Source organism: Pavona decussata, unplaced genomic scaffold, assembly GCF_977016875.1.
Source record: "Pavona decussata unplaced genomic scaffold, jaPavDecu1.1 SCAFFOLD_214, whole genome shotgun sequence".
NCBI lineage: Eukaryota > Metazoa > Cnidaria > Anthozoa > Scleractinia > Agariciidae > Pavona > Pavona decussata.
In genome coordinates, this window is record NW_028145619.1 from 2,766,848 (window position 1) to 2,791,618 (window position 24,771).

At 38.6% G+C, this 24,771-nt stretch overlaps 2 protein-coding genes and 1 pseudogene across 2 annotated transcripts in view; 1 reads left to right on the forward strand and 2 right to left on the reverse strand.

Annotated features, from left to right (window-relative positions):
* LOC146460286 (uncharacterized) overlaps positions 1–802 on the reverse strand; it is a 45,946-nt gene extending 45,144 nt beyond the window's left edge. The window contains exon 1 of the mRNA XM_085088240.1: positions 765–802. Coding sequence (XP_084944366.1) covers positions 765–783 — 19 coding nt within the window. The 5' untranslated portion in view covers positions 784–802. The remainder of the gene's footprint in view (positions 1–764) is intronic.
* A 15,851-nt stretch (positions 803–16,653) lies between these two features.
* LOC146460287 (uncharacterized) lies at positions 16,654–21,641 on the reverse strand (annotated as a pseudogene).
* A 1,032-nt stretch (positions 21,642–22,673) lies between these two features.
* Positions 22,674–23,773, forward strand: LOC146460288 (ATP-dependent DNA helicase PIF1-like). The gene is made up of 2 exons (XM_085088302.1): positions 22,674–22,983; positions 23,077–23,773. The coding sequence occupies exons 1-2, from the start codon at positions 22,814–22,816 to the stop codon at positions 23,771–23,773; spliced, it is 867 nt and encodes a 288-aa protein (XP_084944428.1). The 5' UTR covers positions 22,674–22,813.
* The last annotated feature ends 998 nt before the right edge of the window (positions 23,774–24,771 follow it).

The window sequence follows — 24,771 nt, forward strand, 5'->3', positions numbered from 1 at the left end:
TAGAAGCGTTAATGTCAATGTGTGAAAGTTCGGCAGAGAGAAGAAAGGCCTTGAAATAGCCAAGCTAAACTCCAGATGTTTTTGCTGGTTTCCGGCCGCCATGTTGGTGCCCATCAGACGGGGCACCAACATGGCGTCCCATACTAAACTCTGTAATTTTCCGTGGTACATTTTCTCGAATAACTCGATTAGGAGATATCGCACAGCCCTGTGGGTTTCACACGTTGTTTATGTATCACTCTTCTACAACATATCAATTTGTTGACTTTATCTATTGAATGGTTGAGGATTTTATTTTTTCACTTGCGTGACGATGTGTGAGGTGAAAACCACCTATAAAAGATCCGGAACGATCTCATCTTTTGCGTAAAAGAGAGCACTATTGACAAATCTGTCAACATCTTACTCTTGCGAATTGTACACCAAGACGACACAAGGATTTTCGCATGGGCAGTCCGTGTTTACCCGAAAGACCTCATAGCAACCAAACTTCTCTCGCTTATTACTCGTGAACGCTTCAGTCCTGATCTCTGAAATTTGGCGTTCAGGTCCCATTTTAAATAATCTCGCATATGTTAAAAAAGGTCATGTTCCGAAAGATTCGATTTAGCCTCCAGGATTACCTTAAGCTGGCAAACAAGGAATTTAATGTTTCAATTGCATGAGTCAGCATAAATCGGTAGCGAACGCTGTCAAGATGTCCTGTTGATGAAATAGAGAAACACTTCAGTACACAACTTTGCAACGTTAAGCAGAGGTTTTACCTTCTGGAGTTTTGGACATCTTGTCAATTTGGAATTTTTCCTCTTTCAGCTCAATGGGAACCGATACTTCTACCTTCTATCCGCCCTGCTTCTGCCGACAGAGCGGTTTTCATTCGAGTGTCGAAAGTAATTTCGTTATTGCTTTGGTTTTGGTTTTTCATTGGTTCTTAAATTAACGAGTAACATCTCAACCAATCAGCAGTGAGTTATTGTGTAAACATAGTTACTTGACTAGCCAATCAAATCGCCAAGTAAAACCAATTGTGTATTTTGTGTAGCCCGCATGGCGAGTCATATTTTGCACCCAAATATTTCCTCGAACACTACAGGAGGCCTATTGTTTACGGGAGTGCTGTTGACAGTTGTAATTAGCGGATCGTATATAGTTAAGAGTGGATGTCTGTCAACCAGAGGTCGTGAAACAGCGAAAAACTCAAAATTCTCAAAAAAATTCACAACATAGCCCACGGTAAACTATTGCAAGAAATACATGTTTTACTTCGATCCGATAATTATTTCAGATGTGAAGCGATGATCTTGCATTCACAGCTCCTGAATCGGGTTTTCGGTGTCTGACACCACACGTTGTGAAGACCTTGTTTTAAAAATCAAACCAGTTATGTTCCAAAAACATCCAGTCTGATAAAGTACATAATTATAGGCATAATGAATGGTATGTTTCTCATCTGAAGTGAAAATTAAATATTTAGGACATTTTTCAATGTTTACAATTTTTTGTAAATATTAGTTTCATGGTTTTCAGGGTTTCAGTTTGGTTTTGTGGTTTTATGGGTTTTTGGTTTCCCCTGTTTCTTATTTTTCAATGGTTTCGTGGTTTCACGGGATTATTGCTTTTATTTGTTGTGGTTTCAGCTTCAGAAGCTGAAACCTACATTGTCATCGTGTTGTGTAAGTAAGTATAAAGTAAGTATACCGTAAAGTTCCGATAGTAGCCTCGTTACTTTCGGAATTAGCAGCGTTTGGGGCTCGTTACTTTCGGGGGTTCGTTATTTTCGGGGAACAAAACCATGAAACGAGCTAGCACTACTGGCTCCTTTCTTTGAAATAAAAATTTATAATATTCTTGCAGAGCTGAAAAAAAACCAGACAGAATCAGATTAGAGGAATAAAGATAAACTCAGTGCTTTTAGTCCATGACACACCAATGCGTTTTATACTGCAGTATATATAGAGTTTTCAATTTTAATTTGAAGAAACGTTCCTGTTTAAAACGAAATTCTACCAGTTTAGTTTTCACTTTCCGTTGTTTTGAAGTGCCTTAATTATCGTGATCGATTTGTCCGTGCACGAAGATATTAGTATTTTACATTAAAAGTTTGACTATGGATTGGAAAATAATAAAGACATTCGGTATTTGTATAAATAATAAAAAAACCTGCATGGTCTCGCTACTTTTTGGGGGACTCGCTACTTTCGGGGGCTCGCTATTTTCGGGATTTATTAGAAGCCACAAAGTTTTGACGTTACTTTCGGCGGGTCGTTACTTTCGAAGGGTCGTTACTATCGAAACTTTAGGGTAGTAAGTCCATTTTCCGTAAAGGTTCGGAATGCCGATGATTCACCACCGCGACAGGATCCGACAGGTTACGAGATCTGAGTCGGCTTTGTTCGTACGAAAGATTCAAAATGGCTGCCGGGTCTCTCATGCTCACCAAGGGGGCAGTTTGTGGTTCTTGGAAGGAAAACACAGATTTTCAATACTGTAAATCAAATGAACAACTTCTAAGGAACACTCGGCTGCTTAAAAAGTCAGTGAGTTCATAGCGAAGAAATTTCTGTTTGAGATTGTGTGAAGGCGAAAACATGTGCGATCGCAGAGTGAGTCCATTTTCCGTCAAGTTCGGAATGCCGAAAGGTCACCACGACAGGTTACGAGATCTCAGTCGGCTTTGAAGATCCTTGTATTCAATTCAAAATGGCTGCCTGATCTCTCACGCGTGGATTTTCTAGGTGGCAATTTGTGGTTCTTGGAAGGAAAACACAGGTTTTCAATACTGTAAATCACAAGAACAACTGCTAAGGAACACTTGGCTGTTAAAAAAGAGGAAATCAGTGGGTTCATAGCGAAGAAATTCCTGTTCGAGAGTGTGTCAAGGCGAAACATGTGCGATCGCAAAACATGATCTGCAAATCATCACATGAGCCGTGGACGTTCTCGGAAAATTTTGTTTGCTCCTGGAAATCCACAATACTACAGGTTTGAATGTGAATTTTACCGTACTTTGTGTTAAATTGACCGATTTGCCATATTTCTAATAGTGGGCGAAATTTTCGAAAAACGTTTTCAGTTTAACAGTCGAGAAATTGTGCTTTACTATGATTTACAATAGTGACTCGCAATTCGCTTGGATCGCTTGACGTCGCTTCACTCGAGGCGAAAATTGTACGAATTTGCTTTTTAGGCGTGAACACAGGTCTGTCTGAATAAATTTTTCAATTAAAAAAGCTTATTGTTTGTTTATCTGTGTGTCTTGATTCACGGAATTTCTTGTGGCCATGCGATCTTATGTAAACAGCGATGTATTAAAACCATGAGAGATCCCAACCATATCTATTTCTGTCCCCTGTGTATTAAAGTGTAAACAAACGATCAAATTACGTTGCACATTTTGGCACTGACTAGAACTGAATTTTATATAACATTACTTTTATACTGCAACTAGACTGCAATATTCTACAAAAATAAGGCAGCAGCCACATGCAGTCATAGACTGCCTTTCCTCATTTATTGATCTTTGAAGAGATTCCCCAACACAGACAATAACTTTTCATGATGGTAGCTGAAACCACATGCACTCCTTCGAGTGCCAATTTTTTTTAGTGGTTACATGGTTTTCGTGATTTCAGGAGTTTCAAAGTTTCATTGTTTCACCCTTTTTTATTTTCTTATTTCACGGGTTTATTGGTTTCAATGCTTTCGTGGTTTTACTGGTGTTACGGTTTTAATGGTTTTGTGGTTTCGTGGGTGTTCTGTAAGAAAGTTTTGTTACTGTCATATTTTGAAAACCAGACATTGCACGGATACGATTTTTGCGCTTTTTTTTTTTGGGCGTAGCCTCAATTATACTAATCATCATATTCGGTCTTTTGCCGTCAAGATTCAAAGGGGTGGGAGCAGTAGGAGAAGACATAACAGGTCCTTTCGGCCTGATCTTCACTGTTCCTTTGAATGGTTCTCCTTCTGCCCATTATTGCATTGTTCTGTTTTTTTTTTTTTAACCTTTTTAATAGCATTTTGCTAATAATTTTTAGGGATTTGGTTGAAAAAAGTAATTTTGTTTTTATAATTACTGAAGGAATTACCCTGTTTTAAATAAAAGTATCTTCTTTTTTCTAATTTACACACTTTGCATTTCAAAAGACTACTAGCAGTTAGTTTTATTGATGTCCGTTGAGAGAACAGCCAAAAAAATTGGGACACGGAAATCTGGAGGCCATGGAAACCAGACATCATGCTTTGAATATTGGTCTGCTGTTCTCTACGTTGCTCTCTTTGATTATACAAAACTCTACTTTTAAACCTCCAGGACAAATTGAAAACATAGATGGTTCATACAGATCTTAAACCTCTATGAGAAAAATGATTTTCAATTTATGGTACAAAGTAACGTTTAAAGTGTTCATTGTGTGGCATTTAATGTGACCGAGTACCTTACAGCAATATGGTTCAAATGTAGTGGAGTAAACTTCTGCCTAGTGTACAAAGAGATCCTTGTTTTATTAAGCTAGTTTTAATCAAATTATTTGTCTTTGAAAGACATCTCTTAGGAAAGAATACAATGTAATATGCAGTAGATCCATAAACATGCATGTCCCAGCTTTTCCTTACCCCAAATCATTACACCCTTAAACAAATAAAACATATTGTATGTTCTTGAGACAATTTCCTTCTTCATGTGTTAGATTGCTACTGATACTAAAGCCATAAGAAAAATGGAAATAGTCCTATGGCTCCATGGAAATATTGGACTGTGGGACCCAGATCCACTTTGACCATTACCCCTTCCATCCAACTACCCGTACTTCAAGTACATACACACTTTTATTCTTCATTTTCCTTTTAAAATTCCAGACAAAATCAAGTTGTTAAAATTTTCTAATCAACAGATATCATAAACAGATAGATACCGCAAACAGTATTGAAACTTAAACAAATGTTCTATGTACTGTACAGGGTAACCCTCTCAGTTAATGACCCAGCAAAAAATGACTTATAGTTAAACATTCAGGGACTATTTCATCTTCGTCTTAGTAATCCAGGCTCTGGTGCCAGGAGCAATAAAACTAGTTTGTGTCTTCTTAGACCTTATATACAGCTGTTTTAAATAACGTTGCCAGACTTTAAGGCCTCAAGTGTACGTGACAAGACCACAAGGTTGTCAATGCCATAGAATGGTATAATAGGGCAGAAACGTTCTGACAACGTTAATTGAAACAGCTGTATTCTGCCACCAAATGTTGGGTCATCAAACATGGCTGTAGCTAGCGTAAGGGCTGAAGGGGGGCAGTTGCCCTACCAAAACAAGTTGGAGATTTTTTTTAACCTTTCCACTTTCTGGGGTGTTAAGTATATAAAGTTGAACTTTACTGTGATTTAAGTTTACCTTTGCAACTTTCCACAACTGACTCGCTCGTCTTGATGGGACCTTAACTCGCCGCATGATTTTGTGAGCTAATGCGAGCTTAGGCAAGTTAAGGCGTGTTAAGGAAAAATTGAGCTTGCCAGTTGCCAGTTTGTGCAAGTTGAGGCGAGTTAGGGGAAAATGACCCTCCTAATGTTGAGGTGATAAGGGTTAAAACATATAATATGCTTTAGTAACATACATGCACAAGATGCCTTGCAATCTTTGAATGTCTTGTATATATAATAAAGCTCCATGTTTTCCAATTACTAAAAAAAATTTCAGATGAGCTCCAAAATTGAATGAAGCCAAATCTTATTTTTCCTAATTGGACAAGCTTAAGTATGGATACGGACCTGGGGGGGGGGGGTACTCCCCTATATGGGCTATACGGGGACGTGCCGCTAAATAGGGTATGGTTTTTGGCCCCTCTGTCCTGAACAAGGTATATAATTTCAAGCGAGTCTGTCCCGGACCCGTCCTAGACAGGGTATGGTTGCAAGACTGTCGTCAAGTATTTGGCAATCCGAAATCAGAGACGTTAGTCTGCATTTATTTTAGTGAACAATGCTTCACGTCAATTGAGTTTCCACTTAAGGTTCACCGCTGTTAATGCGAAATTTTGGGATTTTTCGCCATTATTTCTAGGAAGTGTATTATTTTATCGTTGTAATAATTATTGGTATTCGCGTTTTAATGCGTGGAAAATCACGTCCGGTAAGTGACAGTGGGCCTTTAAATGTTATTACTATTGCCAATAAACACTTGTGTAACACAAGAGCTAGATGTTGTCCTCTGTCCTAAATAGGGTCTTAAAATTGAGGACATTGTCCTACACAGGGTAGGGATTTAAGGTTATTTTCGTCCTAAACAGGGTCAGGGTTTCAAACCCCCGGCGGCACCCCTCAGCCAAACATGGGTCAAGTGGATACGGAGTCTTGTTCTTCATTAATTATATAGCATTCAGACACCAAACTATCCCATTAGGTGGCTGTATGATGATAACAACAATAATAATATTAACAATAATCATCATCATAATATAATATTTATAATTTATAGTTTTTATAGCTACATAAAGAAAAGAAAGAAACTAATGTAAACAAGACAATCATGAATAGATAAGTCAATGTAACTGTAGTATAAACACAGGTAGGATATTTTAGTTTTTTTTTTTTTAAACTCAATAACACTATGTTTTTTAATAGACAGGTGAGCATAATCGGTATCACATGACATAGCATGAATTATTGTCATTGACTCTTAAAAAGAAAATGTTTTAACAGTCTGTACCAATATTTTTCAAACAACTAGTATAAAAAACCAGGGAAACTGACGAATTACAACTCAGCTGAGGACATTTTTATGACACAATCAATTTTACTGAAATTTCTTTCTCCTTGAAAGTTGGAATCCAGCCCAATTCTTTGTTGTCACTGCCAGAAATGAAAACACCAATTGCCTTTTGGTTGCCTCCGGACAAATCCATTTTAGTCATTACTCGGGCTTCCCAAAGGGAGACCAAGTTGAAAATTGCCCTTCGTTATTTTTTTTGTTTTTGTTTTCCTCATTCAGTCACAAATCGCCATCTGGGTCTTAAAACGCATGCGCAGGTAATCTTGTCGCTGTATTGGTTTGCATGGGTCGGACATTTTTTTAGGCGTCGTCCACATGTATCCGGAAATTTGTGAAAACGCAAATTTTTTTTTACAAATTCGGCTTGCGTCCACATGTATCCAGCGTATTTTCCGGCCGCATCCAGAAATTTTTGAAAACGCTCTCCAGAGTGGAAATTTCTTTTATCTGATGCGAATACGTATACATGTGGACCAGGGCGTAAACAGACATTTCTGAATAAACTTTTCCTTTAGGAAAGCATTCTGTCTGTTTTCCTTTCTATTTTAATTGACAAAACGTGACAACTGCGTAATCTTGCGTAAACAAACACATGCACTCAAGACGGATCAAATTTCGCCTATCTGACGCGAGGACAAATGTCATCGATTAATGGGTTAAAGATACTGACAAAAAGAAATTCCCACGAAACACCAATTTCAATCAGAATTCCTTTTTTTTTTTTCAAAAAACAAAAACTTTTGCGAGGGGGGATGAAGCCAACACAAGATATCCCTGCCCACTTTGCTAAGTCCTGTTGGCCAGATAGATGCATACGAATTGAATGCAATAAAATAGGTTGAAAGCTCGGATTTTACCTTCCCTGCTTCGCATTTTCACATTTTTACAAAAATGGCGACCGTGTTGGAAGTGTTTTCATGTCATGTACGCCATATTTAAGCCTCCTACCTAAAACTTACGAGTGGACTGGGATCAATATTGGCAAATTGTGGCTAATTTCCAAGACGGCGAACGAATGAATCATGTATTATGTTTGCCAGGCTAACTGCAATATAAGCCATACAGGATGTCACGTTTTAGCAATGTACAAATCTTCTAGTACCAGGTATGTGGAGTATTAAAGGATTTTGACTTCATCTCAGGCTTTCATTTTCAGCTGGAATCCCCATATCGTTCCATCAGATTATAAGATGATACTATTGCTGTTGCTAGCTATCCGTTAACATAAACAGCTTCTATGTATATATTTGCAAAGTAATTAGATTTGCCACTACAAACAAAATTTTATTTGTAAATCATTAGTCAGCTTAAAACTAAAATTTAATATTCTGTTGTTATGTTTTTGTATTTCTTTGTCTCGATTAGAAGTATAAGACTAAAATTAAATTTCATAAAATAGTAAATTTTACTATTTTATAAATACTTTTTTGTGGAGTCACTGTCTGTTCTCTTAGTTAATGTCACATACTTTGTGGTCCAAAATACTAACATCATGATCAATGTGGGAATCCCTAGACCTTGTGACCCCATGCCTTTGGAATTTCTGCCATGCTAAGCTTAACATTGTAGCCTTTTTCAATTAGGCATCAACAAACTAGTTAGTGCATGCCTGTACGAAAATGTCTGACCAAACGGGAGCATGAATTCGGCCAGACATTTCAACCTGACACGGGAGTAACTTTGACGGAACACGAGCAGAACGGGACACAGCGGTAAAGAACCTAACTAGAACAAGACACCTAACCTAAAAAGAGCAGGAATTAGCAAGACACAAGCGGGACACGGAAAATCGTAAACAACCAGAAAAAGAGCATGACACAAGCCTGACATTAGCCGAACAACATAAATAATCTGTGATGTAATCAGCAAAAATATATCCGGTCTTACTCCAACCTGAATACAGCCGTACAACGCATATAAACACACAGAAATAACGATTCAATGTTTTATTGATAGATACATGGAATAAAACTGATACGATAAAATTAAGTTTCTACTAAAACTATACAGTTCTAAATCTACAAACTCAATCTCAAAAAATTGACAAATTTGCGGCGATAATTTCTTTATCCTTGCATGTGTCAAACTAATTAAAAAAATATACATTGTCCTCGAAAGATTAAATACGGCAAAGAAAATGTTTCTTAATATATATGTATGCTGAATAGACAGGAGATAGATCACTTAGCTGCACGCCACTTCAGTTTTGTGCATAAATGATCTGGTTGGGGTCAATGGGAGTTAGCTGCTCCTTGCCATTTTCGATGCGATGCATTTGAGCAGTCACGTAATCTGCAAAATAACAAGTGCAAAAGTCTGTAATGCTGCGGTTGTTCTAAATATCCATTCAGATAACAAAAAAGCTATGCTATCAATATAAAAATGATAGTGCGTTTAAACCGCCGTGAGTTAAATTGCAAGCCTTTGTGTGCAAAGCCCATGCAATCGCCGAAGAGTATAATCTCTCACACGCGTTGCGTGAGCCTGACCTTTCGAAGAGCGGTCTTGGGGGAGAGGTAGAGAATGTTGTGGTTTGCGAATATTAAATAAAGTTTATTCAGTTCCAAAAACATGAGTAAAGTGCAAACTCGCCTTTTGTGTGTTTTGGTGTGAGTTCAGTCTAATTGTTTTGCAGGGCATAGAGCCTGATTCTCAGATGGTCTGACGCACCCGGTCAAACTTGATAAATTTAATTAACATTTCAAAACACTACTGAATTTTTCGTCGGATAAAAGACGGACGATTTCAATTAATGTAAATCGTAATTGATAAAGGTTTCTAAATTTAAACTCGATCTTTCCTCGTTTTGGCATCTGAAATCTACCAAACATGGAATGTCTTAGCCATTGGAACAGTTTGGTACACTCAAAAAATCAAATGGATAAAAAGGAAAAAAAAAATTCGAGTCTAAAGGACTGGCATTTATTTTGTAACAAGATAATGTAGCTTACCTCTCCCCCCAATCTTTGGGATGATTTGCTAAGAACCTCTTTTTGCTTCCATTTTTCTCAGGCTGCAAATGTTTTCGACATGTATCTTGCTTGCTTTCAGATCCTCGCAATTAACATTTACATGAAAAATGCTTTATACACTTTTGTCTGAATCAAAATAAAGGCATGCAAACAGCGACATTTCTAAAACTTTTTTAAATCCTTGAAGAGATCTTAAAAACACTTAGGAAGAAGCGATCACTAACAAGGCTTAAATGAATACTGTAACTGCAATTGCACTGTTTCGCGCGCGCACATTGAAAATACTGTTAACACTCCAAGCGCCAAAAATTAGTAACCGTAATGCACTTATCATTAGCTTTCCCGGGGGTTGACCCCCGGGAAACCCCCAGGAACATGCGGGGAATTGTACATTTTTGACAATATTTTGGGCCCGCGAGGTGGGGACATTGTTTAGTTTTGAAAACGAACGTTTTAGACCCCAGGGGTGCACCCCAGGGATTTGGTCATCATTGGTCAGCGGTACATGGCATGTTAAAATGGGGTTGACAGAGCTGCGCGACTCCCACTGTGTGTCTGTTGTGTTGATAAAAGACCATAAAAGCCTTTTCAGTTTTGCTTTTACAATTATGTCTTTCATCGATTTTCCTTTTGTATAAGAGATTCTTCCCTACATCAAAATGTGATGCGACTGCTCTGCTTCATGGTGTTTGTCTTGATCATGAGGGGGAATTCTCAAATACACTGAATGGAGGGTTTCTTACTGATCATTCTGAGCCATAACATGATAAGGATTAGTTTTTGATATGCCATTGTGTATGCTAGCTCTGTGGCATTTGTTAAGGCTTATCGGCTTGGATTGACTGCAAGATTTCAGGTAGCACTAAATAAATGTTATCTGGGAAGATACAGGATCCGTGGATTTCTTAACTCGTGAATTTAATTGCTTATGCTATTGTATCTCGCTGCGGGAAGATTGTTAGCCTCCCACGCAGACGTCCTTAGGGGTTCGTCACGCGTTTCCTTCTCCACGAACGGAATGAAACGCGTGGGGAAGGAAACGCTGACAAACCCCTAAGGACGTCTGCGTGGGAGGCTAGAAGATTGCAGGAAGTTTGTAACTACAGACGGATATGAATGTCTAACATATCCTCGTCTTTACAAAGCTCGCTTTCGAGAGCTACAGTGCTATAGCTTGTTGTGCTGTCTTTAAGTTCTCTGAGTTGCTTTTTATCTGAAAAACAGCTATTGTGTTCTTAGAGCTGACATGTACCTCCATTATTTTGTGGCTTAGCTTGCATCCGCAGCAGATATTTAAAGCTAAGACAGGCAACTGGCTTGTGAGTCTCTAGGATGCTTGCGAAAAATGAAGGTATTCTGGCTCCTAAGCCCCTGGGGACGGGGATTTGGCGTGACTTTTATGTCCTATTCCACGGGGATTTAGAAGGTTTTTGTTTGATCGTTAAAACAAATCCCGGGGGTGTCCCAGGGGGTCAACCCTTGGGAAAGCCAATGATAAGTGCATAACCGTCAAGTGATCTCGAAGCTAACCAATGAAAAATGAATTTAAACAATGAGATACTTATCTGCAACATGTCTCTTATCAGTCTTATGGCATTTGATTGATAAAACCGTGTGCTAGGAATCAAAACAATGGATCGCCTACGTGCAGTGTGTGACGTATGTTGATCTTAGAATCCAGCTAAACGACTTCTTTGCGGATTCAGCCGGCGGAATGCCCTGATTTTCAAAACTTTTGTCAAGAAGGAACTTGGCTTTTTTTTTTTCAGCGTCCTGCATGAATGGGATCAAGTTTGGAATTTCCAAATTTTGCGGTCTGTCGAGCAGCGTGATGACCGTAATACCGTTAATGCAGGTGTGTTTAAAAACAACACTGTTCGTGCTTTATTTATTATATTCCTTGACACTGTAACATCTAGTCTACATTGTCTTTGCAATCAATTTCATTGACAAGAAACGAAACGTACCTTGTCTGGCTCTTTCCAATCTGGTGTCAGGCTCTTATCAGGCCCGTGCCTGATGACTTATTAAAGTTATTAAATTTGGAAAAGTAATTTAAGGTTGTTTGCCTCTTGTTCTGTTCCTGTTAGAGTCTTGTGCGTCTGCTGTGACCCGGACACGAGCGTAACATTTGTCTGGGTTATAAGCTTAGAGCCAGACATTTTTTTTGCCCGGTTCTTGTTTTGCTGATGTTTGGTTCTATTAACGGTATTCCCGCCAAGGTCAGGCTGGATTCCGCCTCTGTCAGGTCCGAAATGATGTTCAGGTTGTTCCTAGTAGTTCCATTGACAATCCAGTGGTGACTCTAAGGCATGACAAGGTTAAGTAAGAAATACCATTGCCACAGAGGCTATTGGAAATTCCAGAAAGATGGGACGGGTCAATTTATGTATTTTTTTAAAGATAAAGACCCTGTTTTCCTTACAAATCACTATCTTTTGCACTTTTGAAATCCATATTCTTTGTCGACTTTCCTTTGGGGATTAATTTTGAAATTACACTGAAAGTAGGATGAGATAATCAAATGTACTTGGTATCTTCTTCGCTTAGTGGCAAGATTGAGCGAGTTTGTGCGAGATAGTGCAAGTTTAGTTGAGTTAAGGAAGTTTGAACATAATCTGAAGTTGCAAGTTAAGGCGATCGAGTTAAGGCGAGCTAAGGTCCCAGAGTAGGCGACAGCAAACAAAAGGAAAGCGATTCAAAGACAAAAGACCATAATTTTACAGTCCCCAATTTGCTCCCTGGGATTGTCAAGTTTTGGGAGAGGTTAATGTGGTTCGAGATAGAGACAATAATTTGATCAGGCTGTGGGAACCACAGTCATAAAACCACGAACTGCCAACATCCAGCATCACCGTGCTAATGCAGGTTGTTAAACTCTGACCAGACTTCAAGTAATTATTAATTATTCTTAATTTTTTTCTTTTGTTGACCATGTAATACAAGAAATTGAGGCCAAGGTTTGGCGCTTGCAGACAGGCTATCAATGGCAACGAGCATATAGACCCGAGATCAAAATGAAATACTAAAATATTACAAGAAGTTCCTCTTTGAGGAATCAACCTATTTCTTAGTAGAGATTGCAAAGTGGAAAAAGTACTATGAAAACATGCCATTGAAGAAAAGGGGTATCGAATGGTCCCATTCAATTTAAAAGTGCTTGCAAAATTTGGCCTTTGCTCGAATTGCTCGCAAAAATTACACAGGTGCTTGCTTGCTCGTGCTCGCAAAATTTTTGCAACTGCTTGCATGCTCGCATTCAGTCGTTAACATGTGCTTGATTGCTCGAAATTTTGTTAATCCTGCTTTGTAGTTTTTTTTTTGTACATATAATAAACGATAAATCAGTTATGACTAGAAAGAGATGGAAAACTTAAGATCGTGGGCTTTGGATCTAGTAGATCTCCTTGAGAGCTCTTGGAGGTCTTGAGCGTCCACCCTGACTGACTCACGTGAAGCTACGTGACGTAATTTGGCATCAAGCAGGGCACAATTGGCTGTAAGATGCTGGGACTGGTTGAACCGCCCTTGGCTTGCACCTATTGTTCTGGTGCAAAACAAAGTATCTTGTTATAAAAGAGAGATTCCGGCTAGCGGAAAATTTACGAAGTACTCGAAGTGCTCGCTGCTCGCCATCTGTTACTGTATTTTTCTAAAGTGCTCGCTGCTCGCAAGTAAAATTTTTACAACTGCTCGTGCTCGCAAAAATAAACACACTGCTTGCATGCTCTCAAATGCTCGTAAAGACCATTCGATACCCTTAAGAAAGGCCTGCAAATGCAAATTCAACTTTGTCTGCCTCTGACCCTAAGACATTTCCAGCAATTCACAAGATCCTCGCCATTCTTCTGACTACACCCTTGGGAAGTATCAGTTGTGAACATTCATTTTCAGCTCCAAGGTGTCTTAAGGTTACTTTTCGCAGGACTACTTTTTGCCGAATTTTTATTTTTCGATCAAATTAAAGTTAATTTCTTAAACTTACATTTAAAAAAAAGGAATAATTTAAAATCTTAAAACACGCGCAAGTTATTGAGAAAAAGGTCAGTTTTGGTAAAAAAAAGTTAATAAGTTATCAGAGGACATAATCTCCGTAAGGCGTGAACTCCCCAGCGACCTTTTCGTGGCAAAGGGCTATTGAGGAGATCCCATTCAACTAATTAGCATTTTTTTGTTTACACTCAAGTTTGAGTACTGTGGTTTTCGAAAATAGACAAGTCAATTTCTTATTTCTTTGCCGCACAGAAGGTGCTAAGTATCTTGAATCTTCCTAGACCAGTGAGCAATGTTAACAATCTATAACTCTGGTTTGAATCGTCACAAAAGTCTCGTTCTTGCACCAAAATAAAGCTTATGTAATTTGCTATGAAATGCAGTTAGATATTATGATGCACGTTGAAATTCTTCTATTGAAAAAATATGCATAAAGTTCTGTATCCAATTTTGTTTAGAAGTTCGGGGTTCATGCTATGCTCTTTTACTGTTCACTGATACAAATTTGAACATGGCACGTAGCGCGCATCAACAAAGACGCCGTTACGTGCACTAGAGATGTAGGAAAAAACTTAAAGTGTAGCTACTTTTGGTAGTACAATTCTAAATAGTTTATTAAATAAGGTTGTAAAGCATGGTTTTCTTCTATTCAATAGTTCAGAAGATATGAATTTTCAAACTTTTGGTTATACATTACTGAATGACTGACGCATAATTTCCATGTGTCCAAGATAACAAAATTCCAATTGAATTTTTTAAATTAAAATAAAGTTCAAAACGACATTCTATTATACAAGATTGAAAGTAGAATATATAATTCTTTCTGTGTCTTTTCACTTGTAGCATTGCGTTTTTTAGTTCTCTTTCAAGGAGCTCCTTTGCAGTATGCGTTTCCTTCGTATGTGCAGTACTCGAAACATTGATTAACACTGTGCAGCTACATTTCATCCGAGATCACGTTTGATACCCGATTAATTCCATGGAATGGCATTCTGTCATTTTGCTGTTTACCGGCTTCCTTCGCCTTAACAGAGGAATAACCAAAACAGCCTTTAATTTTATTGAATTCTGCATTTAATAACCTTTTTATCATTCTATAGATTGTGGTGGTTTCCTAAAAAACAGCGCGCATATGAATTTTTTTCGGGAAGGCACCTGCAAAGGTTTAGAGTGACCTTAAATTGTGGAACCATTCCACAATGAATGAGGAGTGATTAAGTGACCTAGAGATGCTTCTCATTCATCGTGGGACGGATTGATATTCCTGAACCTGAGGTCATTTATCATATGAAACAAAACTGGCTGTGTTAGGTCATTTAAAGTATATATCTTGTTTGGTACAAGACTAACTTGAAAATTTACGATGGATTGGAAAAGATTTATTTGAATGAAAATCCAACTGAAGACATGTTTTACACACGAAATAGACTAATCTGGTTAGTTAGCGATACCTGTTTGGTGTACTAAGGCCGAGATGTGTGTATCAACTTAACAAAACCTCGGAAATATTGCTGTAAGCTCTAAAAATACCTATCATTATACACTTGATTCTCATGGAGAATGCTGAAAATAGCTTTTCCGACCGTCTAGATTTCAAAACCACCCAGATGCTCGCGTCTCCCCCGCTTGCTTCATTGCCCCTCCCCGTTACAAAAAATGTAGCTACGGCCTTGTCAAATTGGCTTTAAATAGGAAAAGAAAAGTATTCCTTAAAGGTTCTACAGTGTTACATTTTGTTCTGCAAGTGCTTTTATCCTGCAAGAGATTGCTCATTGAATGATTATAATGATTGAAGACAGTACAGTAGAGCAGAAGTAGTTTTGCTTCATAGAACAGATTATATACACATGTAATATATGCATTGTTAGATGTAATGTCATTAACAGTTCAAGTTTTAATCTCGTTATCCGTTGGCCATGCAGAGCCCATCAAAAATACTTTAATTGTTTACACCATCTGCCAATTTTGCATTTGTTCGACGAGTGATTGCGGTTTTGGATGTGCGTGTGTTTTGTAATGACCATAAGACAATAATATGCTTTATGACACAAATGATCTGCATTGTTAGATGTGAAATATTGTTCAGATAGTTCCAGTTTTAATCCCATTACCACTGATCAGTTAGTTTGAAATGCTGACGATGGTTTAGGATAGACCTAAGCTTTTTGGAAGGAGTAGAAGGGGTGCTGACAATTATTTTTAGAACGAGTTTTTATTATGATCAAATGACAGGTCTAATTTCATTCAAATGGCAAATTTTACAGTTGTGTGCTAAGTGACCTTGTCTTGGATTCTAAGCGAGGTTGGGGGTGATCTTGTTTTGATACAAATCTCACTGCTTTTCATATGTAGATCATACTGTTCTTACGCCAACTATTTGCATTTACCTATGAAAAGCAGTGTGGTCTGTATCAAAACAAGGTCAACCCCAGCCTCGCTTTCAATTCAAGACCAGGTCACTAAGCACACAACTGTTAAATGGCCTATTCGACTACTAGTTTCCAACCTTCCCATTAGCATGATACAGTGATGCACGTGGACCAGCAGCTGAGAGATAAACCGCTCAAAATGGCCTTTGAAAGCACTGAGAAGCCTCGAAAACACAGCAAAACACACCGGGTAAAGTTTTTCAGACTTTATTATATTTTTGGGGTTTTTTTCTGGGAATATTGTTGTCTAAATTTTGACTTTATTTTAGCGCCATACAAACTCCTATATCAGGCTTGCATGGTTAACTGTGTCACATCACGCTTTGGTGACCTGTGGTCATATTTCGCTTTCCCAGTAAAGCATTGAACTACATTCACTGAAAATTGTTTTGACTACAGTCAAATCTGGAGGATTCACCTCAACAGGTGAAATACATGTAGTGCCCTGGGATTACATCTCAAAAGAAGTTTGCACATAATCCAATAATAGACATGTTCAGTAAATTGTTGTAAATAAGTAGACAAAGTGTAAACTAAAAGCTACTAATCCTTCCTTTTGCCTGGGATAAATCTCCCAAGGCTTAGTAACAGTAGGAGGTATGTGTCTAAAACAGCCATCAATCCAAGCTTCTCTGTCATGGTAAAGAACCTCATTATGCATTGTGGCATCACATTTATGACACAACCTCCTCCAACTGCACTCATCAAACCACAACTCCCAGGGAGCCTCTTTACAGATGTCACAGGATAATTTCTTTGAAAACCACTGGCCTTGGAGCCTCCAAATTTTCATTCAAAGATTCCATTCTAGTTTACCACTTGTTATCCCCTGTAGACTCAAAGGAATCAAGAACAGCCTCAGTGGCATTTTGTAAGTACTTCTTCAAGGGACTGATCTGTGTTATAAAAAAGACAAAAAAAGAACACAATTTTGGTGTACATTATGATCCACATTTTATAGTATCTGAATATTAACTTAACTCTATGACTGCAAATCTAGTGTAATCACACAAACTCGGTTGTTTGACTGATTTGGGTGGGCTCTAGCAATCAGACATTACCCCACGGTCTTCTCAAACTCATTAATAATTCATCAAGCAAAAACAAAGAAAATCACTACCATGACCCCGGTTTAGATATGTGTTGCTAATAATTACCATAAACTTTTGCCAACTTTAGCCTTGAATTTCTCCAAGAATTATCAAGTATCAAACACTTGAAAGTGTGTTTTATCAGATATCCAAACACCTTAAAGTCATTTAAAAACACTCGGCTGCGCCTTGTTTTTTCAACCTACTTCTCAGTGTTTAAATATATGAAAACATTTTGTCAGACTAAAAAAATACTCAAGTCTTGATAATCAAATTACACTTCCTTCATATTAATATTAAATTTTAAATTGAGGCCTTAAGCTACTGTTCACTACTAAAAGAATTTTAACGTTATACCCAACCAGTAGCTTGAGACCTCAATTGAACATTTAACATTATTATTCTCAAATGCTGCTGAAAGAGAACATACAAAGATTGTGCACTTCCTTCGTTTAACACAATTTCAATACTAGACTGATCATCTTTTTTTTGGCCTGTGCTTTGGCATTCCAAACAAGTTTCATCTGGCCTCAAAGAAGGCTTTGTGGTAAAAGAAATGGCGGTTTTGCAGGAAAGACTGATATCAATCCAGCTGATAATTCAAAACATGGTTGTAAAGGCTCTTGCTCTTTTGCTATCAGTGTTGGAGAAAGATGCATTGGAGCAAAAAAAAAGGAGAGGTCAAGGGCCAGCTCTGATTACATTGGATAAAAAAAAAAAAATACTATGAGGTCAGTAAGGGCATTTGCAGCATGAATTGATGCCTGTACTTTGGCCCTTCAATGGACAACTCTATAAGTCCAACGCTCTGCTCTTCGTTGTTTGATGTGTGAGCAAAATATTTAAAACTTGCTTTTATCAGGGCTGCATTTTTTTATTTCATTCATTACAAATACAACAAAATTACCACACAATAATTACATAATAACATACAGAGACTGGCTAAAACAGTTAGCAATATTGCTGTTGTTAGCAAAATTATGTTACATGATATTGTGTATTGTTGTATTATAATATATATTAATTTTTTTTATGAAGTCTACAATGCTTATTGATACTTCTGCCATTTCTTTTTTCTAACAAAGAAAATCAAACTAATTACATCAACTTAGGTTGATTAGATTGATTGCGTTTGGTAATTGAACTCACCCACAAGCTTCAGTTCAATCATGTTGCCAATCTAATTGCCAACCAATCAATAATTATTGAAGTTACATAGCTGTAACTCAGCTTTTCATTTGTGAAATTATTTATCTTTCACAAAAGGTTATGATAATATATTTTTGTGATAACTTAAGCATGCACACACTGTTATCATTATGACACACAATGTGTAATACCAAATGAAATATGCTATATGAAATTATGCCAGGGCACCTACACCACAATAATGTTATGCTGACCACCTGTGGAGAGAAACCAGGAGTACCAAGGTGGATTCCCTGAATATCCCACATCAAAGATAGGCCGAGAGTTTTGAAGTTCTACCCAAAATGGCCGCTGAAGCGCTACTCTAGTAGACTCCAAGTCCTTCAAGAGGAGAGATATCCTGGATATTTTGGATAACAACAATTCAATTAAATGGTAGAAGTTACAAAAACCTACTAGGTAATCTTATGTCGGGCACTTCCTCTGTATTACACCACTTTAGGCCAAAGAACACAAACATGCACTAGTACGCAGAGCGATTTGGAAACCCATGCGGAAGATCTTTGGCATAACATGCATAAAAAGCAGCCTGGCTGGGAGAGAAATCCTGCATATTTTTGGACAAAAAGAGATCGTTTCAATGAGCACACCAAACCATTTTCAAACCCACGCAGACAACCTTCGGATCAAGCTAAATAAGCTTAAAATAGGCCTTATCACGGTTTTCGACGCCATTTTGACGAGTAGGCAAACACGTCTGAAATAACAGTGTTTGTATGGAAATCCGATGTCAAATAATTTTCGTAAAACATCGCTTCTGAAAAACTCGTGAATTGGAAACTGTTAGCACTAGTAAAAGGATTTTAAGAAAAAAATTTGGAGGGATGTAGCTGTGCCAGAAAGCGTCCAGTCGTGTTTTGAACTTTCCATACACTTGTCTGTATGGTTTTCCCGCGAACTATTTTTAGTCGCGGTTCACGGCTGGTTCGCTATACAGACAAATGTATGGAAAATTCAAAACACGACTGGACGCTTTCTAGCACAGCTACATCCCTCCAACTTTTTTCTTAAAATCCTTTTTCCTAGTGCAAAAAGTTTCCAATTCATGAATTTTTCAGAAGCGATGTTTTACGAAAGTTATTTGACATCGGATTTCCATACAAACACTGTTATTTCAGACGTGTTTGCCTACTCGTCAAAATGGCGTCGAAAACCGTGATAAGGCCTATGCAGCATGGTATTTATGTAGGGTACCTACCAGCTGCACTAAAACTGGGGCCTTGCTCAGGAAATCCTACATTTGCATCGTCAGACTCACTAAACTTGTGTCAAAAGAGGCTGCTATTGATCAAAGCAAAGAAAAACTAAGAATCTGGTCAAACTGCTCAGCTGATAACTTAATGAGAATCATCAAGCTGCAAAAACGTGCTGCCAGAGTAATTTTAGGAGCTGATACAAGATCCAACAGCGTAAATCTCTTTAACAAATTAGGGTGGCTCCCATTTTCTGAAGAAGTCAAAGTCAACAAGTGTTCGCTAGTCCTTTAGCTCCTACAAGGAAACTGCCCCAGCTACATGTACGACCTACTTAAATGCAACGTAGATTCACACACACGCAGTGAGCGGTACAGTGCCTTGAACCTTGTCTGCCCCAGACATAATCGTGAATCTAAGGGAGGGTGAACTTTTAGTGTGTCCGTGACAAGGCTCTGGAACTCCCTGCCCATCCACCTTAAGAAAGGAACATGTGTAACCTCATTTAGAAAGGCTATTTATAGTCATTTTTTATCTAGATACAATGATGTTGCTCATTGTAGTTTAAGTGAAACTTAACTTAATTTTTTGCCATATGCTAACCTGGCACTTCACAACCTTCCTCTTGCTTGACCCATCTTAGCAGTATTTTTATTGTAATTATAGTTTGTAGACACTCATTGTGAGGATATTTTATAATTATTGTAAATATAGTTTTTATTCTTTTAGTCTTATTTATGTATATATTTATAGTTCTTTCTCTTTAATGATATGTATTTTTTGGTCACTAAATTTTTGTTACACAATTTTAATTTGAGGGCCACTAGTTATTCAGTTGAAGTACTGTCCCATTTTACCCTTTTTAAATAAATTTGATTGATTGATTGATTGATTTGATTGAATATTTACTATGGGATACTCTTGAAGTAAGACAGAAAAGGAACAGACTGACTTTGCTCTATAAAATCCACAATGGTCAAACAGGAATTGCTGCTACAACTTACTTAACCATTCTAGGATATAAAAGTCGCCATGTTAAAAGAAAGGCCAATTTTCTAATACTGATTACTTCAAATTTAAGCTTACTTTTTTTCCAAGAACAATAAGGGAATGGAATCTTCTTCCAGAGAATGTAGTTAATTTAAGCTCCATCCCATGCAGGTTTTGGTGCCCTCGTTTCAGTGTTGTAAATTCTTTACTGGTTTTCATTCTATTATTGTTTATTTTTTTGGAATCCTTTGACCGTGGATAATTCGCAAGAATCATCTTACTGATGGAATCGAATAAATTTGGTAAATGGGAAGACTTACATATGATAAGCTTAAATCTCTTTATTACTTTATATTACGGAAGTAAAGCTTGTGTTTATTGTGGAATAATAATTGTAATGGATTCAAAAACTCGAGAGGGCTTTCGTTTCAATAGATTAAGGCCAGGACACCATATTTACTTCAGTACCGTACGTATTAAAACCAAGCAAGTCGGCAGCTTACCCACCGATATTGTGCAAGCTATGGTATGTTTCTACGGCGTTGACGATAGTTGTGTTTGCTTCGCTATCCCGTGGCCCTGTCTCAATAGAACTCGAATTCGTTCTCTCCTTTTTTCCTCTTCTGCGTTTTTTTCTGTTTTAACAAAGTTTCTGCTTCGTCCATAAGTTCGTCGAGACTCTTCCCTTTGGCCGCCATTTTGTTTGCATATACTTCATTTGGTCATACATGACGAAGGATGATAATTGCAACTCTGTTGGGGAAGTTTGAGAGAGTCTGGGCACTACTGGAAGTGTCGACAAGGGTTGTCAAAAATGTGTCACGTGACTTGTGCTTCGCTTGTGTCGCTGTTGTAGTGGGAGTTCCGTTGAAGAGGGATCACGGACGAGAAGGAGGCGGGAACGATTAGAGATGTGCGAGAATACAGCAGCAAATGTCCGGTTCCTGCGACTATTTAAGGTAAAAACTGCTAATACCGCTATTGAGAACACCGCTTAACATGCTCCTCTTTTCTTGAAGCAAGCTTTAGTCCCGGTAACTTATAGTAGAAGTTTTCTCAACAGCCAGGGAAATCGAACGCGGGTCGATTCGCGCGGAGGTCGATTGTTTACGAGTCCATTCTTGAGGTAGAGTTTGGTCGTTGTACGAGTCAAGTTCGAGTCAGGTTCCGTTTGTTCTGTTTTCCTTTTCGTTTTGCTTTGTGCTTGTCTTGATCAAAGGCTGTTATTGTGATTCTTGATGATCATGAACGAAGAGACATGGCGGCGTGTGGTTCAATTCCACGCGTCACCGTCTGATTTCCCGTTTCCCACCCTTCGTCGAACTCGCTTTGAGTTGAAAGCAACTCCCTATGGATGAGATCCAACACAAATGTGTTCTCGATACGTTCAAAGAACGAACAAACAAACAAACAGAAAGCACTAACATTTGACGATATTGATTTGGACGTCTATCGGCCCTCAGCACGTTGCGCCGTCTTCACCACTTCGTAACACAGGGAGCCCACACAAACCGTGTGACTGGTGACTGTTTACAAAATTTAAAGGATTTGTATGGAAATATTATAAGGTTCGTATTATAGCCAAATGTTAGGGAAAATATTTATCTGAAAAGTCACAATAAATGTAAACTTACCTTAATCGTTGTGCTTTGTCGTTCTTTTGCCAGAAAACGGCGAATTTAGGCGATTTTGAAGGTTTTGCTTTCGTCGTTTACCTGAGCGTTATATAGAGAGACAAGGGAGGAAAACTCTGTCAGGAATGCTCCAGCGCCGAGGCGATTTTCACCCGGAAATTCGAATCGCCCCGCTTCCAAACCCAGCACCAGTAAAGTCGAGATGTTTTGCTTTCCTCTCGTATCATTCGATCGAAAATCCGTTCAAAACGAGAAGCGCCAGCCGCCGAAGAAAACCAAGATATCGGCATTCGAAGTTCAAATTCACCGTAACAAATTTTTGTGTGCAGGTCAAGAACTGTCACGCTGACTGCTCCATTCTGATTGGATGCGGTAAATGCTGTGGTTAACAAAGCCCATTCATAAATCACTCCCATGGGAGAGGAAGCGTGGTCAAATTGAGAGCAAATTGATACTAACTGCCCTGGGGTGAGGTGAGTAGCGCGTGACCGAAAACCGACACGACGAAAACACTCTTTGTTCTCCTTAGCCAATAAGAGATGAGGTCAGCTTCCCGGGAAAATCCCTCGCGCGCGTCCTGTCAGAACAGTCAACAGTGGCTTCGCATACAGTCGCTTCGCAGTGTCTTCGCACACAGTCAAAGGTTTTGTTTTCAAGTTAAAATGTCATTGTTTTTCGGGGAAGGAAGCGTTGGCGATGACATGGAAAGGTAAAGTGCCATTTTGTCGTGATCTTCTCTGGTTTCATTGCAAACATTAGATGCGAAACAAGGGTATCATGTTTATGAAATATTTGTTCACAGATTGAAACTGACCTCTGAGCAGTTCAAGGTGCTTGAGATAGTGGAAGTCCTCGTCACAGGGCAGGCAGGAACAGGAAAAACTTCTCTCGTCGGAGCTATGTTTAATCAGCTATCCAAAGAGGGGAAAAAAGTCGAGGTCGTGTGTGCGAGTGGAATTGCGGGCAACGCTTATTCGGGCAAGATCCGCACATCAACAGCCCATGCGTTTTATGGTTTACGGACTGCCGATCTTCCTTCGGAGTTAGTCATTGAACGAGCTGTGGCCAACAATTTGGTTGCTGAACGGGTGAAGAGTGTGGATACCGTCATCTGGGACGAGATAAGCATGTCAAGCCGAAGAGTGTTTGAACTTGCAAACGGCATCCATGTGGCTCTCTCACCTGCATGCGATTCTTCTTATTTGTTTGGTGGGAAACAAGTTGTTTTGGTTGGCGATTTTCTGCAGCTTCGTCCCGTCGCCAACTTCTTCGATCAGGGAAAGTTTGCCTTCGAATCACCGCTGTTTAAGTGCATTCCTCATCGACTGGAGCTCACTACGATTTTGCGGCAGAACGAAAGCTTTTTCAAGTTGACTTCCGTCACATTCCGTACGCCATCGTATTCTACTGGCTCAACACGAATAAAACTTACAGACGTTTCGTTGTCAATTGTCGCGTGCCAACCATCTCTAACTGATGCGACTTTCTTCGTAAAGTAACTCCATTCTTCTTCCACTTTAGGCCCCACTCTAGCGTTGTCAATGTGCCGTTTCTTCAAGTTAAAATATCCCCGTTCTCTAATCTTCTGTCGCGTTCGCTGAGAAGGACAGACACTTCCTTTGCTCACCCATAATTCGTTTATTGCTTTACAAATCATTCTCACGGTAATCACCGCTGAAGGCTCACAGATGTTCTCCTTTTCTCCCTCAATATCATCAAAAAGATCCTGACGAAAGGTATATGCTCCTTTCTCAATTTCATAGTTTCGTAGAAGCCTAAAAAGATATGTAACGCGTTTAAGTTCCGGCTAATAAAATGTGTATATAAATCGCGCGGCTACATGCCCGTTATCCATTTGATTACACTTTTAGTTTTTCATTTTTCAACGTGATAATATATAATTGAAAGCTAACCGTCTGTATAATTAGCGCTTAACTATAGGATACGATAGTGCTTATATCGATCAGTTATCAACCCTAAATATTCATTATATTGTGGAAGTTTGTTTTGAACATAGAGTATTTTGAAAATCCTTTCCTGAGTTTGACTTTGATGAAAATCGTAATTTTACACTCTGGAACTTACCAGGCTTTAACGCACACATAGAGTGACACAGATGTTCCTTCGATCTTCCTTTTCTTTTCGTCACTGCCATTTGTATTTGAATTTATCTGCTTTAGAGTAGACAACATCGTACCAGTAGGGTTTACCGATCGAACTGATCTGGAATTTCAAAAGAAGCTGACCTCATCTCTTATTGGCTAAGGAGAACAAAGAGTGTTTTCGTCGTGTCGGTTTTCGGTCACGCGCTACTCACCTCACCCCAGGGCAGTTAGTATCAATTTGCTCTCAATTTGACCACGCTTCCTCTCCCATGGGAGTGATTTATGAATGGGCTTTGTTAACCACAGCATTTACCGCATCCAATCAGAATGGAGCAGTCAGCGTGACAGTTCTTGACCTGCACACAAAAATTTGTTACGGTGAATTTGAACTT